Source organism: Myotis myotis, unplaced genomic scaffold, assembly GCF_014108235.1.
Source record: "Myotis myotis isolate mMyoMyo1 unplaced genomic scaffold, mMyoMyo1.p scaffold_m19_p_22, whole genome shotgun sequence".
NCBI classification, from domain to species: domain Eukaryota; kingdom Metazoa; phylum Chordata; class Mammalia; order Chiroptera; family Vespertilionidae; genus Myotis; species Myotis myotis.
In genome coordinates, this window is record NW_023416327.1 from 3,332,357 (window position 1) to 3,360,254 (window position 27,898).

At 50.4% G+C, this 27,898-nt stretch overlaps 1 protein-coding gene across 1 annotated transcript in view; it reads left to right on the forward strand.

The window, feature by feature from the left end:
- Positions 1 to 609: 609 nt before the first annotated feature.
- Positions 610 to 27,898, forward strand: part of FHL2 (four and a half LIM domains 2) — a 73,746-nt gene continuing 46,457 nt past the window's right edge. Inside the window, exon 1 of the mRNA XM_036355458.1 lies at positions 610 to 874. Within this exon, the coding sequence (XP_036211351.1) occupies positions 625 to 874 (250 nt within the window). The 5' untranslated portion in view covers positions 610 to 624. The remainder of the gene's footprint in view (positions 875 to 27,898) is intronic.

Consider the following 27,898-nt stretch of genomic DNA (forward strand, 5'->3'; position numbering starts at 1 on the left):
TGTATCTCTGCCACATCCACCATTTTTCCTTAGGACAAGTCCGCGGCCCTGGGCCCGCTGTGTTACGGCAGACAACGCTGCCAAGCAGTCCTCCAGAGAGCCTGACTCGTCCTCCCACCCTCCTCCAGCCGCAGAAATGAGAAATGTAAGGTGATCAGGAACTGTTGTTCCCCCAAGTTAGCCTTTTCTCTCCTCGCCAACATATGGCTTAAAGGGCTCTAGTAAGATTTCTCTGTTTAAATTCTATAGAGAAAAAAGGCATGTGGCTCAGGACGCCCTCACAAGCACTCATGAGCGGAGAGGATGGGAGAGAGAGGACAGAAATAAATGCATTCCAGTCCTAGCTTCCTGCAGCCCCTCGTTTATCAAACCGATCCCTTGGTCGATTCTTTTCCATCCAGTCAAATGTTTCTGCAGCCCGGGGAGAGGGTCAGCGAGCTCTCTCCTAGAGGCAGTGCTGGAATCCCCACCACCTCCCAGAGGTGTTCTGCGGCCTGGGCTAGTGTCCTGCTTCTGGGCCTCACTGCCAGCCACCTAAGCCGAGGGGCTGTGGGCTTGTCTGACAATGTGAGGCCCTTCCTGGCGCTGTCCTGTTCCCTTGGCTGGAACCTGTGCGCGGCTGGGATGTCCTTGAGGCAGGCAGGCCAAGTGCGGAGCTGGCAGCCCCTTCCCATCTGGATACCTTACAAGGCAGGCGGGAGCGAGGGGCTGAGTTCTTATCTCCTGCGCTCTGGATGCGCCTTATTTATAGCCCTGGTGGCAGGAGCGAGCTGCTGGCCGTCGCTGCATACGTGGTTGGGGCCGTCTAAGAGAGTGGTTGGCCCCAAGCGGCTGCCGTCCCCCCTGGTCCGGCTGGGGAGCAGAAGACAGGCAGGTAAGGGTCCCAGTTTCCTCTTCCCCTTCCCTCTCCCTTGTTATCCTTCCTGCCCTGTGGCCTGGGACCCCGCTGTGCAGGCTTCGTGCCCTGGGAGGGAGCTCTCTGGCACGGTGCACTTGCAAACCCGCGGAGACCCAGGTGGCCCTGCAGCTGCTGCCTGCAGCACAGTCCTGCTCCGGGATCTGCAGGAAGAGAGCAGAGCCTGAAGCTGCCCCGTCCCTCCAAGCTGCCACAGGCCCGGGGGAATAAGAGGAATGCGGGAGAGCCCTGGGTCAGCTCACCCTCTCTGAGCTGGAATCAGAATTCATACTGAGTTCTGAGTACCACAGAGCTTTTCCTCAATGAGGACAGAAAAAGAAGAACCTAAAAATAAACATTGGATGGGGGAAAACACAGTCTTGAACTTTTCCTCCCTGGCAGGATTTCCAGGGAGCCTGGGGTGAAAGGCAGATTACTGCTGAGTCCGATTATGCTGGGAAAGAATGTTTGTGCAAGATAACTTGTTCCGGCTGATGGTTCAAAAGTACAGATAGCTGTGGGTGCTTTCAAAAGGAAATGCGTTCATGTTTTACTAACATCTAGAGCAGAACATATGGGAAATGCACAGTGCTCAGTAAGCTTGCACCGGCGTGAGTAATGCTGATACCGAAAGAAGGGACATGTACGGTGATGGGCATCAATCACCTGTAACCCCTGCCGGAGGCTCCCTGCAGGGGCTTGTCAAGCCCAATCTAAAAACAGGCCTGCCAGGCGTTTGCTCTGCTAGGCCTGCTGTCTGGCTTCTCGAGGAGTGTTGCTTCACTTGTGTCTTACTGCTGGGTTTATAACAAGATGTCGAGGAGTGTTACTTCACTTGTGTCTTACTGCTGGGTTCATAACAAGACGCGCCGCAATCAAGTCGATCACATCTTGAGATCCATCCCATTTTGCAAAAGTGCTTAATGTACTAGCCACTCACTCAGCCCAAATGATTACATTTTGGAGGTTTTTTCTAATATTAAGGAAATATTTTAGTGTAAGGACTTCCATGAAAAATTGCACACTTCCCCATAACGCATCCTGGCTGCCCACCCATCCTGGCCTGTCTCCGAGCACATGTTTCCCTGTTAGACTTCATCATCCTGGTCACTGCGTCCACGTCTCCCGTCTGTTCCAGATCTTGGAGGCCAGGCCACGCTGTACCTCTCTCTACAGTCCCACAACTCTTAACACAGGGACCTACACAGTTTAGAAACGACTGGTTTCTAAAATATTTCCTATTTAAAATAAATAGCCACGCAACTCTAAGTTTAAGTTGTCCTCTCCCCACTGTTAGAAAATAAAGATCAACAGAGTAAATATTAAAGATCTTATTGGCTTTATTCCATGATTCATGAATCAGTCAGCTCCGAGCTAGTGGATAGAAAGGAGCGCCAAGGAGCTGTGCAAGAGGAAAAGCTGAGGCAGAAGGGCACAGGATGGGGGAGTCATTCTGGCAAAAAGTGGGTTAATTATGACTTTCCTTCAGGGACGGCAGGGAGTCCACCAGGCAGATGTCCTCACTGGGGCTGGTCAGGGGACTCCTGATGGACCTGTTAAAGAGTCCACTTTTGGGAAAGGCTGAAACTGTAATTAAGCTAATTACAGTTTGATGACATGGGGCTTAGCGTAAGCAATTCCATTTGGGGCCTGTTGTCTGGTTTTGGACACCACCAAAAATATAGGTGAAAGTATATTCATAGTGTTTATATTTTCTTTTGTTTCTTTTTTCTTACTATACAAACTTATGTTTACCATAGAAAATACAGACCTGCAGAGATAAGGAAATACTCAGCATTTTATTGTTTATCTTAACTTAAGAGGTACTTGATTCTAAGACCAATCATCAACGTAATATTAGCTTTAAAAGAGAGGGGGAAATTCCCACTATGATGTATATTCAGATGAACCCCAAAATAACAAATTATGGGAGAAATATAAGTTATAATTAATAGGTATATATGAATACATACATATGACCAGGTTATCTATTTTTTGTCCAATTTATCATCTATGTACTTTTACTGTGTATTTAAATTTGAATTCATTGAAAATTGGTTATCTCTATATGACTTTATGACTTCTTTCATTTAGCCAGAATATTAAAATATTCATAACAGTCAGGTAAATTGGAAGTGAAAAGCATAAACTAAGACTTAGATGAGTAATTTTTATCAGACTATAACTTGCTTTGAAGTATGATCTGCTAATCTCTATACTATGAATACTACCTACTTACTGAATAGTGAAAAGCTCAACCATCTTGCACCTGATCTGGATGCTCGCCCAAAACCTCCTTACAGATTTTATTCATTGTCATCGATTTGCCAGTCTTTCATCACTTAGTCTCCAATATACTAAAATGAGGATGAAAAATAGAAAGAAACTAATAAGTTCTGAGCAATTTGGTACTTAACAGATATATTTCATAAATACCTTTAATTTTTAAAGGTATTAAAATACCTCATTAAAATAAAAGCCATTTGAACATTGAGGACAATTTTACAATTTGGAGCTTTGTTTTAATTTAAAAGGTAAATTTATATAGAGAGAAGAGGAATAAAAATTCATTTTAACAGACGACTTATACAGTTGAAAAAAAATGACCCCAAAAAGTTTAACTAAAATAAAACCACATCAAGGCAACAACACATAGAACATGCTCCATGTGTTTTACTAAGAAGGCTGTGTAATTAGGTTTTAAAGGGAAAGTGCAAGAATTTCATTTTGGATGTTAAGAAGTGAGCCTTCTTGGGCTGCCCAGGACCTGCCTGATCCGCATGGAAGGGGCAGGGTGTCTGAAGGGACAGCCGAGCTAACTATTTGATGACATGGGGATTAGCATTTGAGTAATAAGCATGGTCATGGCTTAGCATGAACACAAAATAGAAAAATGCATGATACTGATTATTTCATTCTTTTCCATATCCTTTGTAGGTAGATAAAATGAATAGTATGGAGGCACTAAGGGTTCTATGACAACATATTATATGTAACTAGAGGCCCGGTGCATAAAATTCGTGCACGGTTAGGGTCCCTAGGCCTGGCCAGCGATCAGGGTTGATCTGTGGGGTGACCGGCAGGACAATCAGGGTCCCCCCTAACCCCCCCGCTGGCACCCACTTTGGCTGGCCTGGGGCCTGCAGGATGGGGGCAGCTCCTGCATTAAGCATCTGCCCCCTCGTGGTCAGTGCACATCATAGCAAATGGTCATTCCACCCATCATTCCTCCGTTCAGTCGATTTGCATATTAGGCTTTTATTATATAGGATAACTAAAATGCTAAACAATGCAATTGTCCAAGGTTGAGTATGGTTAAATTAAATGGGGCATGTAGTCATAGTATGGAATATATACAACCATCAAACAGTTTGCAGGGGAATTTTTATTTTAAAAAAATCAAAATACAAAGCTACATTCATAATTTATTATCTTAACTGTATAATTCTATCTAATAATAGACAAACATGGTAATTGACCATACCTTCGCTACGCCTCCTATTGGCTAATCAGCGTGATATGCAAATTAACTGCCAACAAAGATGGCGGCTAATTTGCATACTGCACACAGGGTGGGACAGCGCCATCCCGCCTGCCCCGCTGCCATCTGGGCCTGCTATTTGCGACCCGGGGCAGCGGGCGTCCATGTGCGACCCGACCCGGGGCGGTTGGGCAGTGAGCAGCGATCAGCCAGCCCGCCCAGCCTCCATCCAGGCATCCCGTGTGTGACCGGCCCAGGGCGGCGCCTCAACCCCCAGATCAGCCCTGCTGTGTGTGTGACCCGGGGAGGCGGGGCAGGCACCAAGGGATCAGATCTGCCATCTGCCACCTGGGGAGCGGGCCTAAGCCAGCAGGTGGTTATATCCCGAGAGGACCCAGACTCTGAGAGGGCACAAGTGGGGCTGAGGGACACCCCCCACCCCCCTCCCTTGCCAGTGCACAAATTTTTGTGCACCGGGCCTCCAGTGTATGTATATAAAAGTATTGTTTCTAAGGGATAAGAGTAGTAGGAATTTTATATTTTCTCTATGCTAAAATTTATTAAATAATCACTATATCCAGGAACTATGTATTAGCTCACTTAATTCTCACAGCCGCCTATAAGTATTATTATTCCTGTTTTCAGACAGGGAAATGAGTTTGAAACAGTGTTATTCACTGCACAAGTTGCAACCAAGTTATATATTTTATAACTTGGAGACCTGCAGAGATAAGGAAATACTCATATCATACCATATTGAAGATATGATCCAGCTTCTAAGCCTTCATAGCCAAGTTGACATTAGAATAACATGAGAGCGACGTAAAGCCCCGAGCGATGAGCAGTGTGGTTTGAAGGGCATACAGAGATGCTGGAGGAATGGCGGGAATAATCCTATAGGAGCATGACTTGGACTAAAGGACATACTTGGGGTAAATTTTACATAGGAAAAGGATGGCGCTAAAGGAAGTAAGAGCTACAAAGGCCCAGGCAGGTGGGGAGCTGTGAACAGTGCAGACTGGACATAAACAGAATTCGTCCTGCAGGCACAAGCGTGTGTGCCACCTGCGTGCTGGGGAGGGGCGGCAGGAACAGCCCCTGGGGCAATGGCTGCTTCACTCCTCTTTGCGCTTTCCGAGACGTTTCCCAAAACCAACCTTTCCTAAGAGGAAATGGACATGTCTCCTGGCTCCCCACACCGAAAAAGCAAAACACCCCTTTTCTGTAAAGACCCTGAACTAGCACCGATCAGAATTAAATCTAAAATGAAGAGAAGCTCTGGGTGAGGAGGCAGCGCAGCTGCGCACGCTCCATGGCGCACAGGGCTCCCCCTCCTGCCTGAGCGGCCGGGCTCCCCCTCCTGTGTGTGAGCAGCCGGCCCCCCTTCCTGTGTGAGCAGCCGGCCCCCGCTCCCGGGTGAGCAGCCGGGCCCCCCGGCCCGGGTGAGCGGCCCTGAGGTGCACAGGGCAGCGCTGCTCTCGGGCTGGGGAGAAGCAGCGGCTCAGGGCCCGCGGGGCTGTGCCCGGCATCCGACAGAGACTCTGGAAAGTCTCCGCCTGGAGAGGATCTCACCTTAGCGATGACGGAGGGCTGTGAACTACCCTTATTTCCCTGTTTTACATTCTCCCGTCATTCCCAGCGCCTTCCCGGGTGCCCCCTCCTGCCGTCCCTGCACCTCCTGCCCAGCCTCCCGCTGTGCTGAGCTCAGCGGACGGAGTGTGAGGTCCGGGAGCAGAGGAGCCTCCCTCCCCGCGGGCCGCCGGGCTGAGATCCCACAGCTCGGAACCAGTGAGCACAGCGTGTTTCCACATGGAGTGCGCGGGCCCTAAACACTAACGTGTGATGGGAATGTGTCTCTGGCAGCGGTTCTCAACCTGTGGGTCGCGACCCCTTTGGCGGTCGAACGACCCTTTCAGGGGGGTCGCCTAAGACCATCCTGCCTATCAGATATTTACATGACGATTCATAACAGTAGCAACATTACAGTTATGAAGTAGCAACGGAAATAATTTTATGGTTGGGTCACCACATGAGGAACTGTATTTAAAGGGCCAGAAGGCTGAGAACCACTGCAAGGAGTCAATTCCCTGACATGGCAGTTTTCATTCACCAAAGTCTCTGTGGGGAGGGGATGTGAGAGTGTGTGTGTGTGTGTGTGTGTGTGTGTGTGGTTGGGGGCAGGGGAGGGGGAGATGTGAGTGTGTGTGTGTGTGTCTATGTGTGTGTGTGTGTGGTTGGGGGCAGGGGGGAGATGTGAGTGTGTGTGTGTGAGTGTGTGTGTGTGTGTGGTTGGGGGCGGGGGAGGGGGAGATGTGAGTGTGTGTGTGGTTGGGGGCAGGGGGGAGATGTGAGTGTGTGTGTGTGTGTGTGTGTGTGTGTGTGGTTGGGGGCAGGGGGGAGATGTGAGTGTGTGTGTGTGTGTGTGTGTGTGTGTGTGGTTGGGGGCGGGGGGGAGATGTGAGTGTGTGTTGTGTGTGAATGTGTGTGGGGGTGAGGGATGGGAGTGTGTGTGTGTGAATGTGTGTGGGGGTGAGGGATGGGAGTGTGTGTGTGTGTGAATGTGTGAGGGGGAGAGGGATGGGAGTGCGTATGTGGTGTGGGTGAATGTGTGAGGGGGAGAGGGATGGGAGTGCGTATGTGGTGTGGGTGAATGTGTGAGGGGGAGAGGGATGGGAGTGCGTATGTGGTGTGGGTGAATGTGTGAGGGGGAGAGGGATGGGAGTGTGTGTGTGAATGTGTGAGGGGGTGAGGGATGGGAGTGCGTATGTGGTGTGGGTGAATGTGTGAGGGGGAGAGGGATGGGAGTGTGTGTGTGAATGTGTGAGGGGGTGAGGGATGGGAGTGTGTGTGTGTGAATGTGTGAGGGGGTGAGGGATGGGAGTGCGTATGTGGTGTGTGTGAATGTGTGTGTTTGGTTGGGAGACAGGAAAGAGGTTGGGGAGGCTGAATAAATTCTAAGTGGCATAAGCTTCCTTTTCCAAAAGCTCTCCAATTTTATTCAGAATATCTTAATTCATTATTAAGAAAAAACAACATTTTGCTTACATTTAATTTAGTGAACAACAACAAAAAATACAGGTGAGAGAAGATAGCCTCCTTATTTCAAAACCCCAACTTTAATTACACTGAATTATGGGCCAAACAGTAGGCCCTTCCAGTCCCCCAAGCACAGAGGCCAGAGAGCCTTGCGTTAGGCTCAGTGAGGAAAGCATACACGCCTGTGACATAGAAGACGGGAAGAGGTTTAGAAAGTGCACGAGACAGACCCCTGTCGGCACCCCTCTCTCCTCCTGCAAAGGTAAAGGCGGCATCCTAGAACAGGTGCGAGTCTGCTGGCACTCAATTCACCAGCTGGGCAACCGGCCAGGCGAGGGTGGGCATGCTCACACCACATTCCCGTGACACCCACTCCGGTGGGAAACCTGGAGGGCAGCCAGGAGGCAGCGTGGGGTCGTCTCAGCCGAACAGTGCCCAGTCCGAAGGCCTGGGAATTGGCAGTGACAAGCTCAGATCATTGACATAATGAATCTGGTAGGACTGGTGGGGTCTCAGCCATGGGATCAGGCAGCGCCCACTGGCAGTCTGGCTGTGGATTTGCTCTGCAGGATCCTGGCACCCCCTCCATCCCTCCCCCGCTTCGGCCCTGAGCTGTTTCTACTTTTGTGGCTGGCACTTCACTGCGTCCTAGGAAGCGGCAGCCATCTTCCCAAGCCTCGGGCGGGAGCCCCCCTGAACCACAAGTCTCTTTTTAAATCTGTTATCATAGTCACAACAAATCAGATCATGCCTCTCACCTGCTCAGAACTCTCAAATCAAAATACAATCTTTATGCTGCAGGACGAGCAGAGCCCTGCTGACCCGCTGTTCCCCTCCCAGCACTGAGGCCCGGGAGTCTGCGCTCATCGCCTCGGCTCTCCCCCTGCATCGGGGATGCTCCAGGCTCACTGCCCCGCCCCAGCTGTGCCCAGCACTGCCTGCCCCCGGGCTGGCCACTTGCTGGTAGCGGTCAGCACTCCCCCAGGAAATCACATGCCCTCCTCCCTCCCTCATGCACTCACATCTGAGAGCCCGCCCTGGACATCCCAGCCCAAATCCCACAGTCTAGCTCTAGCTCCTACCTCATCTCACACGTACACACGCACAAACACATCCGTGTCGGTGTTTGTCGCACCCTCATAACACGGGAGCCCGGTTACAGCAGAGCCCCTCTTGCTCACCCAGCGTCCCCAGGACCCACACCCATGTGTGGCACAGACTAGGTTCTGAAGTATTTGTTGGGGGGCCTGGGGGGAGGCTCACATTCTTTAAAATTTTTTCACTGTAATTCATACATCAAAGTAGCCCCAGCAGGCTCTGCGTCTGACCCTCCCACCCCCAACTTAACCTCGTTTCAGAGGCCTTCGCTTTGCTGCACACTGTTTAGGGGGGCGTGGGGGGCAGTAACCATAGTGACAGCCCCCACTGTGAGGCGCCCACACTGGGAGCCCTTCCCGGGGTTATAATGAAGGCAGGGTCCACATGACACTGAGCAGGACGCCTCGTCCCCCTGTGCCCTGCGGTGTGCAGGACGCCAGATCACGGCTAACCCGAAAGTCACTCTGTCTTACGGAGCTAAGTTCTAACATACTCGGGCTCCTTTCTACTTGCACATAGTGTTGGCTTTCTAGGAACCAGACCTCCCATACGAGCAGGCGGCAGAGTGGAAATGCAGGCCCTTGGGGCCACGCTGCTTGTGGCGGGAGGTGCCAGCGGAGGGCAGAGGGCACAGCTCTGAGCAGTCCTGGCACCAGGATGCCCCAGGGAACATGCAGGCGAGGAGGAGCTGGTTAACACCTGACAGGCACCAGGCCAGGCCAGGGTCCTGGCTCAGGCCCTCCAGGAGCACCTGGTGGCCGGGATGCAAGGCCAGGAGGTGCCCGCCAGCAGCGGGCAGCCTGAGGCATCAGGAGTGAAGCGCCCGGGCAGTGAGGCCACGTGTCCGCCCTGGGAGGTGGGGTCCAGCAGATGACCACGGCTGGGCAGGCTCTGACCAGTCCAGCTCTCAGGGGCAGGTCCGGCCCAATGGAGGGGGAGACCAGAAGGGAAAGGCCCGCAGTCCACGGCTCAGCAAGGCCCCTGCCAGCCCTGTCTTGAGTGGCACTTGGCTGCCCCTAAATACACACATGTACTCTCCCCCCACTCCGGGATGGCTCCAGAGCCACCAGAGCTTGTGGAAGAAGGACGAGTTCCTCCCGGTGGCCGGGACGGGGAAGGCGTAAGCTGGCCCCTGGGCGGCAGGAACGGCGCATGACCGTGAATTTCAGGGGCAGGAATCCAGTCGCATTATTCCAACCCGTTCCCGCATGTCTACCTCACAGTGTCAGAAATCGGCGAGTAAGCATGTGGGCTGTATGCTTCTGTGGCAAAGCAATAATAATAACAACTATTATTATTATACAGACATATTTTCCTTGATTATCCATATTTAGGGTGACTGTGGAGTTTATGGTCCAAATGGGGGCACTTTGAGAGAGAAAGAGAATGCTTTTAGTAAGTATGCGGGCCAGCAGGTGGGAAGGGGCAGGTCCGGGGGCCCCATCTCCGGCCCAGGCTGAGCCTCCTCTGCCACAGGCACCAAGATCCCCGGTGGACCGGCCTTGGCGGGAAATGAACATTTAGAGGGTCTGTTCAACCCCCGTAAGCTCGCTACACCTTCAGGCATTTTACTCCCTTCACAAGGAAAGGGAGGGCCTGGAGCACAGATTCCTGTAAGAGACGTCTACATGTGAGCCCTTACACTGGCCACTGCGTTAAACCACATGCGTTTCTTCTTTCAGGAGACTGTGGACATTAGAGAGTTCCATGGCCTCACCTGTAGCTCTAGCTGCCTTTGTGACATTTTCCTAAACTGTGAGCCTTTGCTCTCTGCGGAGCTTCATGTGCTCACAGGGACCCTGAGTTCACACGACGCTGTCCTCGGGCCGAGTCTGCCCCGAGTGCAAGCTTTTCCAGCGAGGGGTCGACGTCACTGCTCTGCGCGAGCCGGAAGATCCACTTGGTGGATTGAGACCCACATTTAAAATAATTATTTTTTAATCCTCACCAGAGGATATGTTTCTGTTGATTTTAGTGAGAGGGAGAGGAGAGAGAGAGAAACATCCATGTGAGAGCCATCGATTGCCTCCTGTATGCAACCCAAAACCTGGTATGTGCCCTGACCAGGAATCGAACTTGTGACCTTTCACTGTACAGGAGGACACTCCAACCAACTAAGCCACAGTGGGCAGGGCGAGACCCACATATGATTTAACCATAAAATGAAATAAACTAGAATTTAAAAAATAGAATAAAAGAGAACAGAGTACGTCTCACATAGTAAGGATGGGAATTATTTCATGACAATTTTGGCCCTGAGTGGGGCTGCGTGTAAAAACGTCCTTCCCGCCCTGGCTGGTTTGGTCCACCGTCGGCCCAAGGACGCTGGATCAAAGGGTCTTGGGTTCCATTCCCTGCCAAGGGCATGTACCTGAGTTGCAGGTTTGATCTCTGGCGCATTCATGTTTCTCTCTCTCTCTCCCCCTTGCCTTCCTCTTTCTCTAAAAATCAATGGGAAAATACCCTCAAGTGAGGATTAACAACAACAGCTAAGCCCTGTCCCGTGTGGGCGGTTGGCAGAGCTGGAGATCCGCTGCCAGGAACCGCATTGCAGGTCCCCTTTCCTGCCGCCGGGTCCTCACAGGCCAGGGCAGCTCACGCCCTCCCAGCGCCTGGGACGCCTGGTCTCTGGGCAGATGACCTAGTTTGATCCTTTAGGCTGCAGCCAATGAAATGTTTTCGTGCTCGATCAGTTCCATAAACATGAGGCTTTGTGGGGAAAAGGAAAAGAAACAAAACAACAAAAACCTGTGCGTTCACGAAGCGTGAGAGGGGCCAGGGACAGAGCTCTGAGAAGCCTAAAGCCGTCGTGGCTAATTACCAGGAACTCCCAGCCTCCGCACAGCTGCGCCTGCTCTGCCTGTGGCTCTGCCTAAGCCTACACGCGGAGGGTCTGTGGGCGCCTAACTCACCTCCCTCCTGGGCCACCAAGTAGGTAAAACATCCCAGCGGGGCCTGGCCCCCTCCTCTGTATCAGGGTCTCTGCAGCAGCCTGTCCCTGTCATTTGCAGACGGGCTGAGGGGGTGGTGAGCTGGTTACCCCCACATCCAAGGCTGCCTTTTATGACGGCTGGCTAGGGGGAGGGAGCAGAGGGGACCCTGGGGCGGGCAGGAGGTCTGGGAGGAGAGGTACAGCCGCTGCTCAGGGACGCCATCCTTTCCCAGGTGGTCCTCATTCTGCCTCGGTTACTTCTGACTTGAAGTATGGAACTCTGCCTCTTGGTTAAAGCAACTTAGAAGCAATTGCTTTTCTACATCAAAACTGCAGACTGACGTTTTGGGTGGGGTGGGGCTATGTGGTGAGGGGTGAGGGAGACAGGCATTGCCGTTCAGGTGGCTGGGGTACTTCTCTCTTCCCTCTGCCTCATGGGAGTGTAGAACCTATCATCCCAAGAGCCCAGCGCTGCTGCGGTGCAGGGGGCAGAGCAAAGCGTACCAAAGCGCTCATCCCCCGGGTTCCGTGCACGGGACCCGCAGGGGATGAGGAGGGTGGCCAGTAAGCTGGGGGGAAGCCGACCAGCAGGCACAAAAGAAACGTGGGGGCTCATCTGTGTGTCCAGGCAAGTGCTGGGACCACTTGCAGAGGGTTGTTTATGAAATACGCTTTTGAAATCTTCAAGTGACTTCCAAATACTTGAAAGCTGAGCTACAGCTTGCAGTCATTCGAAAAGCTGTGTATGTTCCCCACATCCCACGTAGCTCAGGGTTCAGGATCTGGAAGAGGAGCCACACACAAATGAAAGAGATGAGACAAGAGATAATTTGGAAATACTGGGGGGCCAGGCGGACAAGCCCAACTCAAGGGGAAGGACTTCCATCGGTGCCCAGGCCTCGCCAGCCTTTTATTCAATGTTGGATACACATCTAGCTCTTAGGCAGGCAGGCAATTGCGGTAACAGACAGACTATCTTAACGGTCAGTAAATATTAGAAGGATTTACTCTGAGACTATTTGATCAGGAAATAGCTTGAGCCCCCATTGTCTGGACTAGACAATCGGTGCATAACTCAGGCCCTTGCCATGGGTTCAAGGTTCACCAGCGTTCCGGGATCCTTGTTTGCACTTCTCTGCTAGTGAAGGCAATGGGCGGCCTCCTGCAAAAAGCTGCCCCCAGCACCCCTGGCCTCGCTCAGCACTACTGGCCACTGTGCCTTGAAGTGTTTTAGTCATGGTGCCTCCCCTCTCTCCTGCTCCCCCGTCCCTGGTACGCGTGGATGCCTCCTCCTCTGCCAGCCCCTTAAACTCTAAAGGCTTCTGGAACTTGACCCAGTCCTCACAAGCCACATCCCCTCTTGGGTGACTTACTCTATTGATTGTTGTTGTTTTTAAACTGCCATTTGGCTGGTGAACCCTGAGAGCCGTATCGCCAGCTCTAACCGTTCTCCGGTTGTTCACACAAGTTAAGACATTTTTCTGCTTGGATGGCCGTCCCCCAAAGCGTTCCAGTTTCCGTAGGTCAAAAGGAAAACCGTCCTGCACCACAAACCCGTTTTTTCTCTTTCCTGATGCTGGTGCCTGTCACTAATCCAAGCCACAGAAACTGTCCTGGACTCATCCTCAGGATCCAATCAACTATCCAATTCCTACTGATTTCACATCTTTAAAACCCTTGACTCTGACGCTTTCTCTCTCCGGTCCTGGTACTCCTGCCCATTCACAGCCTGCCTGCCTTCAAAAGGACAGTGGCAGCCACCTGCCACAGGTTGGGTTCCCAGGAGGGAGTCTGGGTTTACTGAGGAAGAGCCCCTGTAGGCCATGGGGACAGGACAGGGAAGGGAGGAAGCTCAACAAGAACGTGGCTTCAGGCCCAACCCCAGCTTCAGCCGGACCCGGATCCTGTGGGTTTGACCCGACTAAGGAAGGGAGCTGGACTTCCACCTTCCCCCAGTCCATCAGGGCAAGGCCACCGGGGAGGAGTGACAGCTGCCATCCCCAGGGCGGCAGCACTGAGGCAGTGAGAGCAGGCAGAATCCCCTCTGCTCCTAAGGGAGCCCCTGGCAGATTTCTCTACTCTAGTCCCATGGTCGGCAAACCGCGGCTTGAGAGCCACCTGCGGCTCTTTGGCCCCTTGAGTGTGGCTCTTCCACAAAATACCACGTGGGGGTGTGCACATACAGCGCAATTTAAACTTCGTGGCCCATGCACAGAAGTCGGTATTTTGTGGAAGAGCCACACTGAAGGGGCCAAAGAGCTGCATGTGGCTCGCGAGCCGCGGTTTGCCGACCACTGCTCTAGTCAGTCATCTACCAAATCGAAGCACTAGCCACGTCGGTCTCCCACTTACGCCATTTCCGTGACTTCCACTCTCCCAGCAGCCCTCTGTGGAAAGCAGCCTCCTTCCCCATCTTAATAGGTACCAGAATGAGGCGGGAGGAGGGAGCCCGTGGGAACAGACCTTCCTTCCCTGGAGATGCGTGCTGCGCGCAGGTTCACCAGGGGCTCTGACAATCCCTGGAGTAAAGAAACCGTTAACTTGTTGAACTTGGGAGTTACCAGCCCTGTCTGACCTTAACCTTGAGTACTTGCTTGTGTGTGTCATGTGTGAGGCGCCTCTTACACACTATCTTCAGACCTGACTGAGAGATGCTGGCCTATAGGATACAGGGCCCTGGTGTGGCAATCAGGGTCTCTGTGGCCTGATCCCACCTCCCCTCAGCACCACGCCTGGCTCTGGTCATGCTGAGCTGTGTGCAAAACTTGACACAGATCTTGACATGTCACAGGGGCCTCTGTGTCCATTCACACCATCCAGCTGGTCACCTCTTACGTTCCTGTCAAGGCTTAGGCCAGGGGGTATCTCCTGCAGGAAAAGCCTTCCTAGGTGCTCCAGAGACAGAACCAGAGGGGTGTGTGTGTGCGTGTGTGTGTGTGTGTGCATGTGTGTGCATGTGTGTGAGTGGTTATGGGATTGACTTGCCTGGTTATGGAGACTGAGAAGTCCCATGACCTGCAGGGTGAGCCTGCAAGCTAGACCCCCAGGAGAGTCAGTGTTTCAAGTCCAAAAGCAGGACAAAAGCAACCCCAGCTCTGAGGCCCTCAGGTGGAAAGAACTCTTTTTCTATGTGGGGAGGGTCAATGTTTATGATCTAGTCAGGCCTGCAATTGATCGGGCGGACGCCCCCCCCCCCACACACACACACACACACATTAGGGGGGCAATCTGCTTCACTCAGTCTGATTCACGTGCTAGTCGCACCCAGAAGCACCTCGCAAAAATGCCCAAGATCATGCTTGACCAAACACCGAGCACATAAAATGAACCCCAAGACCCTCCGGCTGGGCGAGTGCTCTCCTGGTGCTGCCGCCACTTTCTGCACACACTTTCCACATCTTTTCACCGTCTCGACCATCTTTAAGGGCGCATTTCAGTCGTGTTAAATATGCTCACTGCCTGAGGCTGGGACTTGACCTGGGACCAGGTCCTGGCTTAGCTTTCTCTCCTTCCCTGGCCTGTCTCCCCACTTCAGCACTGCTGGGCAGCAGATCTACAAGGCATTTTCATCTTGCAAGTCTTAACCCCGTCCCACTGAACACTAACTCCCATGCCCTCCTCCCCAGCCCCCTGCACCCACCGGTCTACTTTCTGTCTCCAGAATCAGACTGCTCTGGGTACCTCATGTAAGTGGAAGCATACAGTATTTGCCTTTTTGTGACTGTCTTCTTTTACTTAGTCCTTGAGGTCCATCCATGTTGTAGCAGGTGTCAGAATTTCCTTACTTTTTAAAAAAATTTTTTTTATTGATTTCAAAGAGGAAGGGAGAGGGAGAGAGATTGAAAAATCAATGATGAGAGAGATTCATTGATCGGCTGACTCCTATACGCCCCACACTGGGGATTGAACCCATAACCTGGGCATGTGCCCTGACTGGGAATTGAACCATGACCTCCTTCTTCATAGGTCGGCACCCAACCATTGAGCCACACCAGCCGGGCCAGAATTTCCTGACTTTTAAGGCTGAATATTAATTTTTCATCGTGTGTAGAGACTACATGTGTCCATTCACCCACGGATGGGCACGGGTGCTTTCACCTCTTGGCTATTGTGAGTAATGCTGCTATGAACATGCAAGTGCAGATATTTCTCTGAGACTCTGCTTTCACTTCTCTTGGATATAAATACACCCAGGGTAGGAAATACTTTCCATAGCTGAACCCAACCGGGTCTTTCTGGGCTCTCATGGCCGCACTGACTCCAAGCTCTGGGAGGGATGGGGTGAGTTTTCTTCATCCTTGTGGCATTGTGAGGATGAATCGCTTAGCAAGTTCCTGCCCAATCATTTCTTCCTGCCCACCCTCCTCAATCCAACCGCTATGAGAAGGACATCACATGAGCTTTTGTTGTCAAAATAGCCCTAATTTCCAGGATCTTTTACAAATGTAAAGATGAGGATTTGGGGTGAATAGGGAAACAGAATTCTAACTAAAATAAGAATAACAGACAAGGGCTACTGAGTTGAGCTTGAAAATAAATAATGAGAAAGAAATGTTGTACATTATACTTTGTTTTCTTTGAGTTTAAATATGCATGACAGCACTGATCTTTAACAATACTCTTTCTAAAGTTATATTTTTTTATTTTTAAAAGTTACATTTAAAACTTTAACTCAAAGGTATACTGGGAAATTATGTTAATGTGTGGGGAGCTGGCACGGCCATGGCATACTCAGCCCCACGTTGGGCACCTTATGTGCCACGCCAGCTCAGCCAGGTTCGGTGAGCCTGAGAGGGGGCGGTGAAGGATGGAGAAAAGACAGACAAGAGAAGAAAGCTGGGTCTGGGTGGGACGCTGTCCTCTGATGGAGAACTAGCGACAGCACCACGGACTACAAGCCATGTCTTTATTTTATAGCCAGATTCCACGAGGCAAAGTAAGGGCGTGGTCAAGATGTTCACAACATTCTCGTTGGTTTATCAGGAGTCCTCAAACTACGGCCTGCGGGCCACATGCAAATACAAATATTGTATTTGTTCCCGTTTTGTTTTTTTACTTCAAAATAAGATATGTGCAGTGTGCATAGGAATTTGTTCATAGTTTTTTTTTAAACTATAGTCCAGCCCTCCAACGGTCTGAGGGACAGTGAACTGTTTAAAAAGTTTGAGGACCCCTGGTTGATCCTACTCAATTACATGCACCTGAACTCTATCAGGCCCACATCACTCAGGCACGTGGGGCCATGTGTTTGGACCATAGGTTCAAGCTTACAACTATAGCTGATGGCTATAATTGTGCTGGGAGGGCTCTGCTCTCCAAGCTGGGACTTGCACGTGGCTTTGCCATGAGAGGACTGTGCCCTCTCATTAGTCCAAGGCTTAAAGCTGTCCAAACACTGTAGCCGCTCTCCACATTAATGTCTTTAGTTTTGTCTACAGTTTAAAATAGAGTGGGCATTAGTCTGCCTTAATTTTCAGATCAGTTGTATTAACTGAGATGAGAATGAATGAGTCTAATACCAAACGTGAAGGTTCCGTGCACATGTGCCCACAGGGGCCCATTGGGCATTCTCTCGTGTTGGCTCACATTCCTGCTCCCCGCCCTTAAATTTCATGAGGATTTGTTTCAGGGCCAAAATGGTGAACATTTTGTAAATGATGAAATAGAGCTTGAAACCTTAGGCTAGACCCCTGAAATCTTAGCTGACATATGTTTAATAGACACTGTGTTGCTTCCTAAATTAACTAAGCATATTCCTATCACATAACTTTTCTACATGCTCATAGCCATTGCTGCTGCCTCCTGCATCTGGCCTTGTAGCGCTGTTAACTTCTCTCCGATAGAGAGCTCATCGCACTGCTCCTCACAGTCAGGTCTGCATTTCCTTCCACCGATGAGGACCCTCCGGTGGCCAGCACAATGGAAACACAAGCTCATACACCGCTTCCCTCTGGTGGCCTGGGCCAAGAAGTCCTTCTGGTCTGAGCAAGGCAATCCGAGTGTGGGTTTGGACCCCGCCAACAACTAGCAGCGTCATAGATGACACATCTCCCTGAGATTAGCAGTCAGAATAGACTTCCAAAGGCATTGCCCTAATAAGCCTGCGGCAAGTAGCTTCCTGACATTCCCAGAAGCTCAGACGAAGTGGGCTCATGCAGACTAACCCTCGCCTAAACCCCCTCCTCTCCATCTGCCAGGAGGCCAGCCTGGAACCTCCAGGCCTGAGAAGAGAAAATAATTCCTATTTGGGGAATAATTCCTGTTCCTCATCAGGGCACATGCTCAGTTATTGTCAGAATCACGAAGAGGCAGACAAGCCATTTCTAGAAGGTGAAATAGTTGCCAATAAAAGCTTCAGACTTCCCAGGTCTTCTAAGTCCCCTGCCGTCTGCTCTCCTGCACTCTGCCCTAGGTGTGAGCGCTCCCTTAAGGTCCTGCCCCCCCAAATCACAGCCTCTGTGCCCAGCTCTGCCAGGGTGTGGCTGGTAACCTCAGAGGGCCCACCCAGCCCTAGCACCGCAGGTTTCCGGTACTCCTTGCCTTCTGGAATGCCCCTGTCTCGGCTGGCTCTGCCGCAGGCCCTGGAGGTGGGAAGCGGGCGGGAGTCAGCTTGCTCTCCTGGCAGGGGCCCTGGAGGAGGCTGGCCAGGCCGAGCCTGTTAGCAGGTATGCACGTGCTTTCCGTCTGCCTGTGGCCGCTCTGGGCCACAGGGCAGGCAGGGGCCTCCCGAGATGCCCCAGGGTGGATTTCATGCCATCTCTGCCCCTCTTTCTGGGACCAAGTCCTTGATAGGCATTTAAACAACAATAGCACGTTCTTGACTACATGGCACACCCAGGACGCTCCATAACAGACCAGAGGGTAACGTTAGTCAGTCCTAAGCACCATTACAATGCAATGAAACAGCTCTATTAAAAATCCTAAAATTTACCATTAACACGGGCTGCCCTGCGGGACTCATATCAGGGCCTCTCCTGAAGCGGCTGAGTGAGTGGGAGGCTCAGCCATGGGGAGGTTTGGGGTAACCTCAGCTTTTTCCTCTAAAACTGGCGGACTCCTGGGTGGGCAGTATCCAGCGCCTCACTGTCCGCAGGAATAACTAGCCAAGTGCCGCGCCTCGCTCATTCCCTAAGGCAGCTTCCTTCACCTTCCTCGCTCCATGCCCTCTCTCCCTCGCTCCCCGGGTTCCCACAGTCTCCCCTTTTCCTGGGGCATCCCCCAGCGACCTCTGCGGCTCCTTCCCCAGGTCCCGCAGCCCTGTCCGCTGGGCATTCTCCCCTCCGGGCCACAGCCCCTCGGCCTTTCCTGCCACCGCAGAGCTCCTGGGGCTGCCACGGACTCCCCTCAGCCCTCGCTGTCACCCCCGGCGCCACGTTGGATGGGAAAATCCTCTAATACCACCTCTCCGCCCTGGAGCCTCGGACGCAAAGGGGAAGAAATCAACCTCCCAAGACTCTGAGTCTAAATCAGCCGTGGGCAAACTACGGCCCGCGGGCCGTATCCAGCCCATTTGAAATGAATAAAACTAAAACAAAAAAAAAAGACCGTACCCTTTTATGTAATGATGTTTACTTTGAATTTCTATTAGTTCACAGAAACACTCCATCCATGCTTTTGTTCCGGCCCTCCAGTCCAGTTTAAGAACCCATTGTGGCCCTTGAGTCAAAAAGTTTGCCCACCCCTCGTCTAAATCCACACCCACCACCTCGTCTTGCAAAAGCCAATGCCACCACCTCGGCAGTCAGAAGTGGTGATGGAAGAGTGGTGATGGGTGATCGCTCCTCTGTGCTCCCCGTTCCAGAATCAGGGACGTCAAGCTCATGTGCATGGACTCCCAGCCCAACTAGTTCCACTCACACAGACACCGAACTCTCCGTGTGCGCCCTGGCCCAGGGGCAGGAGGCCTGTCTGAAACAGCGAACTCTCACTGCAAACCGCCAAGGCGTGGAGGGTTCTCCTCCCGTCCCCCTTGGAGCGGCCTGCGGGGCAGGTTGGGAAGGGTTCCCAGAGCGCCTGCTGGTGGGTGAGTGGAAATTAGGGTTCCGGGCCTGGAAGCCCGCAGTCAGCCCATGTGCGTGCACGCCAGCAGCCCAGGGAAGGACAAGCTCGCTACCCGCCTACCTATGCGAGTGCTTACACATTTCACCTCCCAACGGGTGGGTGGAGGGACAGAGCTATGTTCTTCCGGCTGGGCCCATCTCTGCAGCCGTTTTATCAAAAGCAACTTCAAGGGGCGGGGGTGGGGGGCCCTCTCCCAAGCCAGGGCAGGTGGACCCAGCGCTAGCCCGTGCAGCTGCAACGGGGAGAGCCTTTACGTGTTTCTGTGGGAGGCGGGAGTTTCATTTGTCTGTTCCCATTGGTATAGACAGACCTTTTAAAGCAGTTCATAGAAAATCAAACCTGCCCCAAGCATTATTTAAAGACACAAACACTGCATTCAGTTGCTAAAACCAAGGATCGTGGCTTCAGTTTGCACAGCGATGCAGAGGTCAGGGAAGGCCCTCAGTGAGCAGCATGCTTTGTGGTTGAACAGGCCCAGGCGGTATGGGGGAGCGGTTCGGGGAGCAGGGAGGAGAAGCAGCCCCCACCTCCAGACCTAGACTCTTGGAACACGCTCCCAAGAACGTCCCCACGCTGGCTCTGCAGCCCCCTTTCAGCTTCTTACCTCTGATGCCACCTGGAAGGACGGGCCCTTCTGCTTTGCTTGAATTCAAGTTGTTTGCAAGCTGGACCTCAGGGCAAAGCCCAGAGAGCTGAGCTGCCCAATGGGAGATGGGCAGGTCTTGTTTGGCTCAAGGAGGCCCTCATGAGCCCTCGCATGGCTGCCCTACATTGGTTTAGGCGTTTTTAGGAACCAGAATTGAATTCAGTAACTATTGACCAAGTTGCAAGCTGCAGAGAATAGAGAAATGAAGGTCTCAGTCCTCATCTTTCCTTGTAAATAAGGGAGCAATGAGACTGTATGGGGTGAGAAAAAAGGAGCCTATGGGTGGGTTTCCCACACAGCTTCCTGGGGGACACCTTTATCTTTTAAAGAATAAACAGGAGTTTGCCAGGCAGAGCTGAGAGGAAAGACATCTCCCCCTCACGCCCCCTGCCCCCGCAGGTGGAGCATATGGGAGCAAAGAGAATGAGCTGGACGGTCTCAAAGGCCTCCTCGCTAAGGGTCACTGACCTTTAGGTCGCTCTCCTGACCTGATAACTTTCCAAACATATTCTTAGAAAAAGGAAACCTGTCAAGCCTGTCCTTCATCTGCTTTCAATACGACCCGGAGACTCAAGGGAGCCATCGAGAGCCAGGGGGACAGACACGCCACACTAAGAGGAAGGGAGAGAGGACCAAGCCCACCAAGGCTGACCAGGCCAGGAGCGGTCACTGAGGCCGTCTGCAAGGGAAACAGAACTTCAAACGGCTGGAATGACGGCAAAAGCACAGAGAAAGGAAAAGAGAAAGACCTCAAATTGAAGAACGGCCAGCTGAAGGTTTTCAGGAGTCCGAGGACATTTGTCCCTGGAGCCTCCGCCAGCCCTGGGGGAGACACATGACTAACCTGGGACTCCGACAGAGTAACTTACCCACATCTCCGTGCAGGAGTTTCCAGAAATATCTGTGCAGCCAGGATGGCCCAGAATTTTAAAAGATGTGTGTGTGTGTGTGTGTGTGTGCGCGCGCGCAAATGGCACTGCCAGTATACGCTGAAGGTCAGATATACAGTATTAGAAAACCTTTTCCTGGTATTTCAATAGTCAGCTACCATCACAACGATGTAGAAGGAAGCTTGTCTGTTGCAGAGAGCTGTCATGACTCTGAGGTCCAATGTTAAAGCACTTTCTAAATAGGTAGGACACATCCCTTAACTTGTTCTCTAGAAGCGGGCTTTTCAACCGCTCCCCACCGGGAGCACATCTGGGCTGCCCCTGCTGGCCCGGGCTCTGGGCTCCTGCTGGCCAGCGCTGCCATCTCCCCCACCACCATCAGGATCATCTCCCCAGACCTCACAGCCACAGAGAGCTGTTCGCCCGTATCTGTGAGATCAAGGAGAGGGGGTGGGGGAGGGGGTGATGGTCAGTAGGACACAGGGTAGCACTGATGACTGCTTATTGGTGGAAATGTTTCGCTGGAGCCCCGAGGGTGAAGGCAGGGAAAGCAGGCATTACCAGTGTTGACATTGCCGTGAACTGTCATGCAGAAAACCAACTTCACAAAAGAAGCCCACGGGACATCAAGGCTCCGTGAAATCCACCAAAGGGAACCGTGAGGAACAGAGGCCAGAAACAGTAAGGCCTTACAGGACGGGCTGCAGGACAAGTCAGCCCTCCTTGCTCCTTTCAGCACTTCCAGGCCTGGGTGGGTGAGAATGCATCCAGCCGCACGGTGGCTCCCTGGACCATGCGAGGATGCTGTGACCGGGCTGATTTGCTTTCAGGATGGTTCAGAAGTGGAAAAGTGATCACTAACCTGGCCTCTCCCTTCCTCTCTGAAATCAGTCGAAATATATTTCTAAAAAAGGGTATTTGCTACTTGTGACACGCTGCTTCACAGGTTATCCTGGGCCTGAGTCCAACCCTTCACTCCTAGGGACTGGCCTCCTGGCTCTTCCTAGGTAGACCAGTGGGCTGTCTGTTAATGACCCTGATCAAAGCAGAAATAAAACAGGAAGACCGTGGTGGCAGGGGAGAAAAGCTCTCGGGTTAAAGTTGCAGCATTGACTCATGACGTTATTTCACTAAGACTTTCTGGACTTCAGTGTGGCTTAACCACAACATTCTGAGAAACAAGCGAGGCATGAAGAGCGCCCATTTCGAGATGCCAGGAAGAATTGTCAAAGGCCACATGTGAGGACTTCAGGCAATCTTCTCTCATAACTGAACGAGAAAAGAATGTGGGGGAAAGAGAGCTTCCAGGATTCCCGGGGAGCAAACTGCTTCATTCAAAGTACGGTGTGCAGAGACCTCGGTCACACTTCCTTCCAGTGGGTTTGGAGTAGCGAATGAAAGCGGGCGGCTGGCCAGCAGAGCAGGGCATGGACTGCCGCTAAAGGGGCTGGAATGGAGTCAAAGGATCGCAAATAAGAAGCGAACTTTTCCTGAGTCCACATTATAAATCGCTTTCATCCGAAACAGTCCAGCATCGTTTCCTAACCCACAACTGACCACAACCGCAGTGTGAACGGTTTCATCTTATTGGTCATTAAGTCACCAACGAGAAGCTTTCTTAATGAGTTATCAAACCCTCATGGAAACTTGTATCAAATGTCCCAAATAAGATGAACCGATGATGGCAATCCTGGACCCATGGAGTTGTTTGTGGATCTGGCTCAGAGTCAGACATATTTTCAGACTTTAAACACAGACTCCTTGCATCCATGAATGCCACTTGTGAAAAAGAGAGATAGGAGAAATGAGATATGGCAACTGTGCATCTTAAGGAAAAGCCAAGCATTTTCCCTGCTAACCAGAGCATGGCTAAGGGGGCGGGGGGGGGGGGGGGGGGAGGGGGGCGGAGTTTGCCTTTTGTAGAGGGCTGCACTTTTCCTGAAAGTCTCACAGGCAAGGGGACAGCGTTTGGGTCCTTCTAGAACCTACCATAACTGCAACCAGACCAAGCTCATAGGCACAAGCAGGCGGCCATCCTGCCGGCAGGGCCATCTGCCAGAGAGGCTTTCCTGCTTCATTCTGAAAAGTCGTGCTTTTAGGAAAAGTGAGTCCCGGTGTCTGGGCCACCACATTGGGGTCTGGTGCTGTGCATGGGGAGGTTCCCAAAGGCCTGCCTCCTGACACCCCCCCATCCCCCCACCTCAGGGAGCATGGAGAGAATTCACCCTTTGACCACAGCTGTTAGGATCGGAGGCACTTACTCACCCACCAACCATCCGAGGCAATTAAGAAGGATCACCTCTGAATCAAGGCAAGTCATCCGCTAGATTCCTGCCCAGGGTTCGAGTGGGTGGAACTGCCTCTGAGAAAGCCCTTCTTAAATGGATAACAGCGCTCTGAAAACCTTCACTGAAATGGTCAGTTAGGTGGGGAGGTCTGACACTCCCCTCCACCATGTTTTCATGGGTCTCCCTTTCTTCCTGGCAATGGTGCGGTCTCCTGGTGCCAGTGGTGCGGGTCCTGGCCCACCTGACGCCCCACCACCGGCTGCAGTGCCTGCCCCTCCCAGAACTCTGCCTTCCTCTGGGGCCTCTCCGTGGAGACAATTAAGTTCCCGCATTTGTGCCACTGAGACACGGGCTGGAACATTTGTCTTGAAGTTTTCTGCCTGCAGTTGGATTTAGAGTTCCTGAGTCTGGCCTATGTTTAGTCTATCTCTGTTCCCACTCGCTCCGCCATAGAAACTGACATCCCCTGGGTTTCAGGGAAATTACTGAGTCCGGAGTGGGAATCCCTAGAGGGTACTTCACCCAGAAGCAATGTCAGTCATCAGAATTACCTGGAGGGCTGCTTGAAACACAGAGTTGGGCCCAAGGATGTTTACTTCTAACCATTTCCCAGGGACCTGCTGCTGCTGGTCGCAGACCACACTTTGAGCACCACTGGCCTACCTGGAAATTCTTCCTTCTTCCCTCCCTTCCTAGCCATGCCTCCTCCTGAAACCCCCACAAAAGAGGAAGAAGGGAGGGCCTTGTTGGCTGGTGAAGGGATTATAGGAGAACCGAATTAAACAAGAACTTGAATAACTTATCAGAATTCTCAGAAAATATAATTTCTTAATTTTTCCTTTTATGAATTAGCCTTTTACATATAGCAGAGAATTTTTCTCTCAAAAATGCAATCTTTTATCTTTAGAACAGGACCTCAACCTTAATGCTTCCTTCTGATGAGAATTAAGTATGTTTTCTTTTTTAAAAATTTAGATACACATAATTGACATATAACATTATATTATGGTGATTTCCCAGTGGGAGGGGAGGAGGAGGAGGGTATAGGGGGGATAAATGGTGATGGGTGGAGATTTGACTTGGGGTGATGAACACACAATAAAGTGTACAGATGATGTGTTGCAGGATTGTGCACCTGAAACTTAATTTTAATTTTGTTAACCAGTGTCACCCCAATAAATTCAATAAAAAGGAAAAAACACATTAGTTGCACGTGTACAACATCATGATTCAGTATTTGTATACATTACAAAGTGATCGCCACTGTAAACCTAGTTAACATCCATCACCACACATAGTCACATATTTTTGTCTTATGATGAGAATTTGAAGAGTTGCTCTCTGGACAACTTTCAAATCTGCAGTATAGTTTTAACTGTCGTCTCCTTGCTGCACATCACATCCCCAGGGCTCGTTTATCTTGTAACTGGAAGTTTGTACCTTTTAACCACCTTCATGTTTCCTTCTCATTCTGGGTTCATCTGCCCAATTATTTGTGAGGGCCTCCTATGTGTCAAGGACTGTACTAATAACAACTAAGTGGTTTATTTGCATTATGTGAAAGGAACTTCCCAACAATTTTGCATGTGTATGTTATTAGCTCATTTTACATATGAGCAAACTGAAGGTCTTGTGGTTGGCCCAGGCCACAGGGCATAATATAGGGATTCAAATCCAGGCCTGATTCCAGAGATGAAACTGTACTGCCTTACATTGTGTTATATTTTTTTATAATATTCTCTTATATTATAATCAATTACAAAGTGTGTGATGTTACATTTTAAATAATTCTTCTGCAATCCATTCATTCATTATTATATTTATTTTTTTAATTAAATCTTTATTGTTCAGATTATTACATTTGTTCCTCTTTTTTCCCCCCATAACTCCCCTCCTCCCAGTTCCCGCCCCACCCTCCACCCTCACTCCCCACCCACTGTCCTCATCCATAGGTGCACGATTTTTGTCCAGTCTCTTCCCTCATCTCCCACACCCCTTTCCCCCCCAAGAATAGTCAGTCCATTCCCTTTCTATGTCCCTGATTCTATTATGATCACCAGATTATTTGTTCACTTGATTCTTAGATTCACTTGTTGATAGATGCATGTTTGTTGTTCATAATTTGTATCTTTACCTTTTTCTTCTTCTTCCTCTTCTTAAAGGATACCTTTCAGCATTTCATATAATACTGGTTTGGTGGTGATGAACTCCTTTAGCTTTTCCTTATCTGTGAAGCTCTTTATCTGACCTTCCGTTCTGAATGATAGCTTTGCTGGATAAAGTAATCTTGGTTGTAGGTTCTTGGTATTCATCACTTTGAATATTTCTTGCCATTCCCTTCTGGCCTGCAAAGTTTCTGTTGAGAAATCAGCTGACAGTCATATGGGTATTCCCTTGTAGGTAACTGAGTTTCTTTCTCTTGCTTCTTTTAAGATTCTCTCTTTGTCTTTTGCTCTTGGCATTTTAATTATGATGTGTCTTGGTGTGGTCCTCTTTGGATTCCTTTTGTTTGGGGTTCTCTGCGCTTCCTGGACCTGTAAGTCTATTTCTTTCACCAGGTGGGGGAAGTTTTCTGTCATTATTTCTTCAAATAGGTTTTCAATATCTTGCTCTCTCTCATCTTCTGGCACCCCTATAATTCTGATGTTGGTACGCTTGAAGCTATCCCAGAGGCTCCTTACACTATCTTCATATTTTCGGATTCTTTTTTCATTTTGCTTTTCTGGTTGGGTGTTTTTTGCTTCTTCGCATTTCAAATCTTTGCCTTGATTCTTGCGCTCCTCTGGTCTGCTGTTGGGAGTCTGTATAGTATTCGTTATTTCAGTCCGTGTATGCTTAATTTCTAGTTGGTTCTTTACCATAACATCGAGGGTCTCATTAGATTTCTTGAGGATCTCACTACATTTATCAGCGGCTTCTAGACAGTTCTTAAGAGACCTTAAAAGTGTGGTTCTGAACTGAATATCCTCCATTGACAGTTTTGTCCTGTTTCTTTGTCTCCGAATTTTTTATGCTTTCTTGGTGCACTCCCTAGTGGTCTTTGTGCGCAGTCTTGTTGTAGTTAAGCTTTGCTTGTTGTCGGCAATACCCGGGGTGATTTGACCTCCAAGCTAACTGGCTATGAGAGTCCGCTGTGTCTGCAGTGGGAGAGCTTCTGTGCTGGATCTCTAGGGCGGTGCTAATCTAGCGTTTGCCTGAGGCTATCCGGCAAATGGCTCTGCTGCAGGGCTTGGGCGGAGCGGGTCCCCGGGGATCTACAGGGCGGGCTGGAGCGGGCAGTTATGGCTGCTCTCAGTTCCGTTCCTAGGGGCTCTGCCTCAGAGAGTCCCAGCAACCGCTGCAAACCTCGGAGAGAAAGCTGCCTTTGAGTTCTGACCAAAGCCAGACAGTCCCGCTTCTCCCGTTTGAGTCTGGGTCCCTAGAGACTCGCCCGGATCTGGAGCTCAGAGTCTGAAACTCCCTCCCGATTGAAAACAACAACCGCGCCCTCTGCCGCCAGCCTGCTCCACGGGCACTCCGCACCTGAGTATTTCACTTCAGCACTGCGCCTCCTCTGAGTCTGGGTATGATATTCTCTTTCCTCCTAGTTGTAGAATTTCCACTCAGCCAGCCTTCCTGTGGTTCTGGATGATGTCCGTTCCGTCGTTTAGTTGTTTTTTGAAGTGGTTGTTCAAGGCAGCAATCTCCAGCGTTAACCTATGCCGCCATCTTGGTTTCTCCCATTATTATATTTATTAAGCACATACTATGTGCCATGCACTATAGTTAGGTCTGGGGAATACAATGGTATACAAGATAGAACTTTTCAAAATTCATGTTACCAGAATGCTTTATGAAATTTTCATTTTTAATAGTTTGTTCTTTGATTAAAATTATTCAGGAAAATGCCATTAAGCCCAGAATTGCATCCCTTCTTTCTCTACTTCTAGCAAACCTCCTATTGAGTTTCTATAAACTCAGTTTAACAAATTTGTTTCGTATTTTTCTTAAAGAAGGAGCATGCATTGTGTTAATTATTTATTTTTGAATGGATGATACATTTATATAATCAAAATTTAGAAGAACATTGGGTATCAGTGAAAACTAATCTTGCTTTCACTCAATACCCACAGCCCCAGATCTCCCCAGAGGCAACCACATGAACTGTGCTGTTGTCTCCCTCTTTGTTCTTTGTTTATTAGCACCAATAGGTGTTGCTTTCTACAGAGTGTTCTCTACTTTTCTTTTCATTGCTATATCTTGAAGATCATGTCAAATCAGTCAGTGTAGTTACCTCTCTCTTGTTAACAGATGCACATAGAAATAATTTTTAAATGTACCATAGGTTCTTTAAGTAGGCCCTGTTGATGAGCATGTAACATGGTCCAGTATTTTACGATTACAAACAATTCTATAATGGCTCCTCCCCTATATATCTCAATCTACACATGAGCAAGTCAATCTGTAAGATAATTTGCTGTAAGGGGAAATGTTGGATTAAGGGTAAATGGTATATATAGTTATACTTTTGAAAATATTCATTATGGAATTTTTCAAGCCATATAAAAGGAGCTAGACTAGTATACTGAACC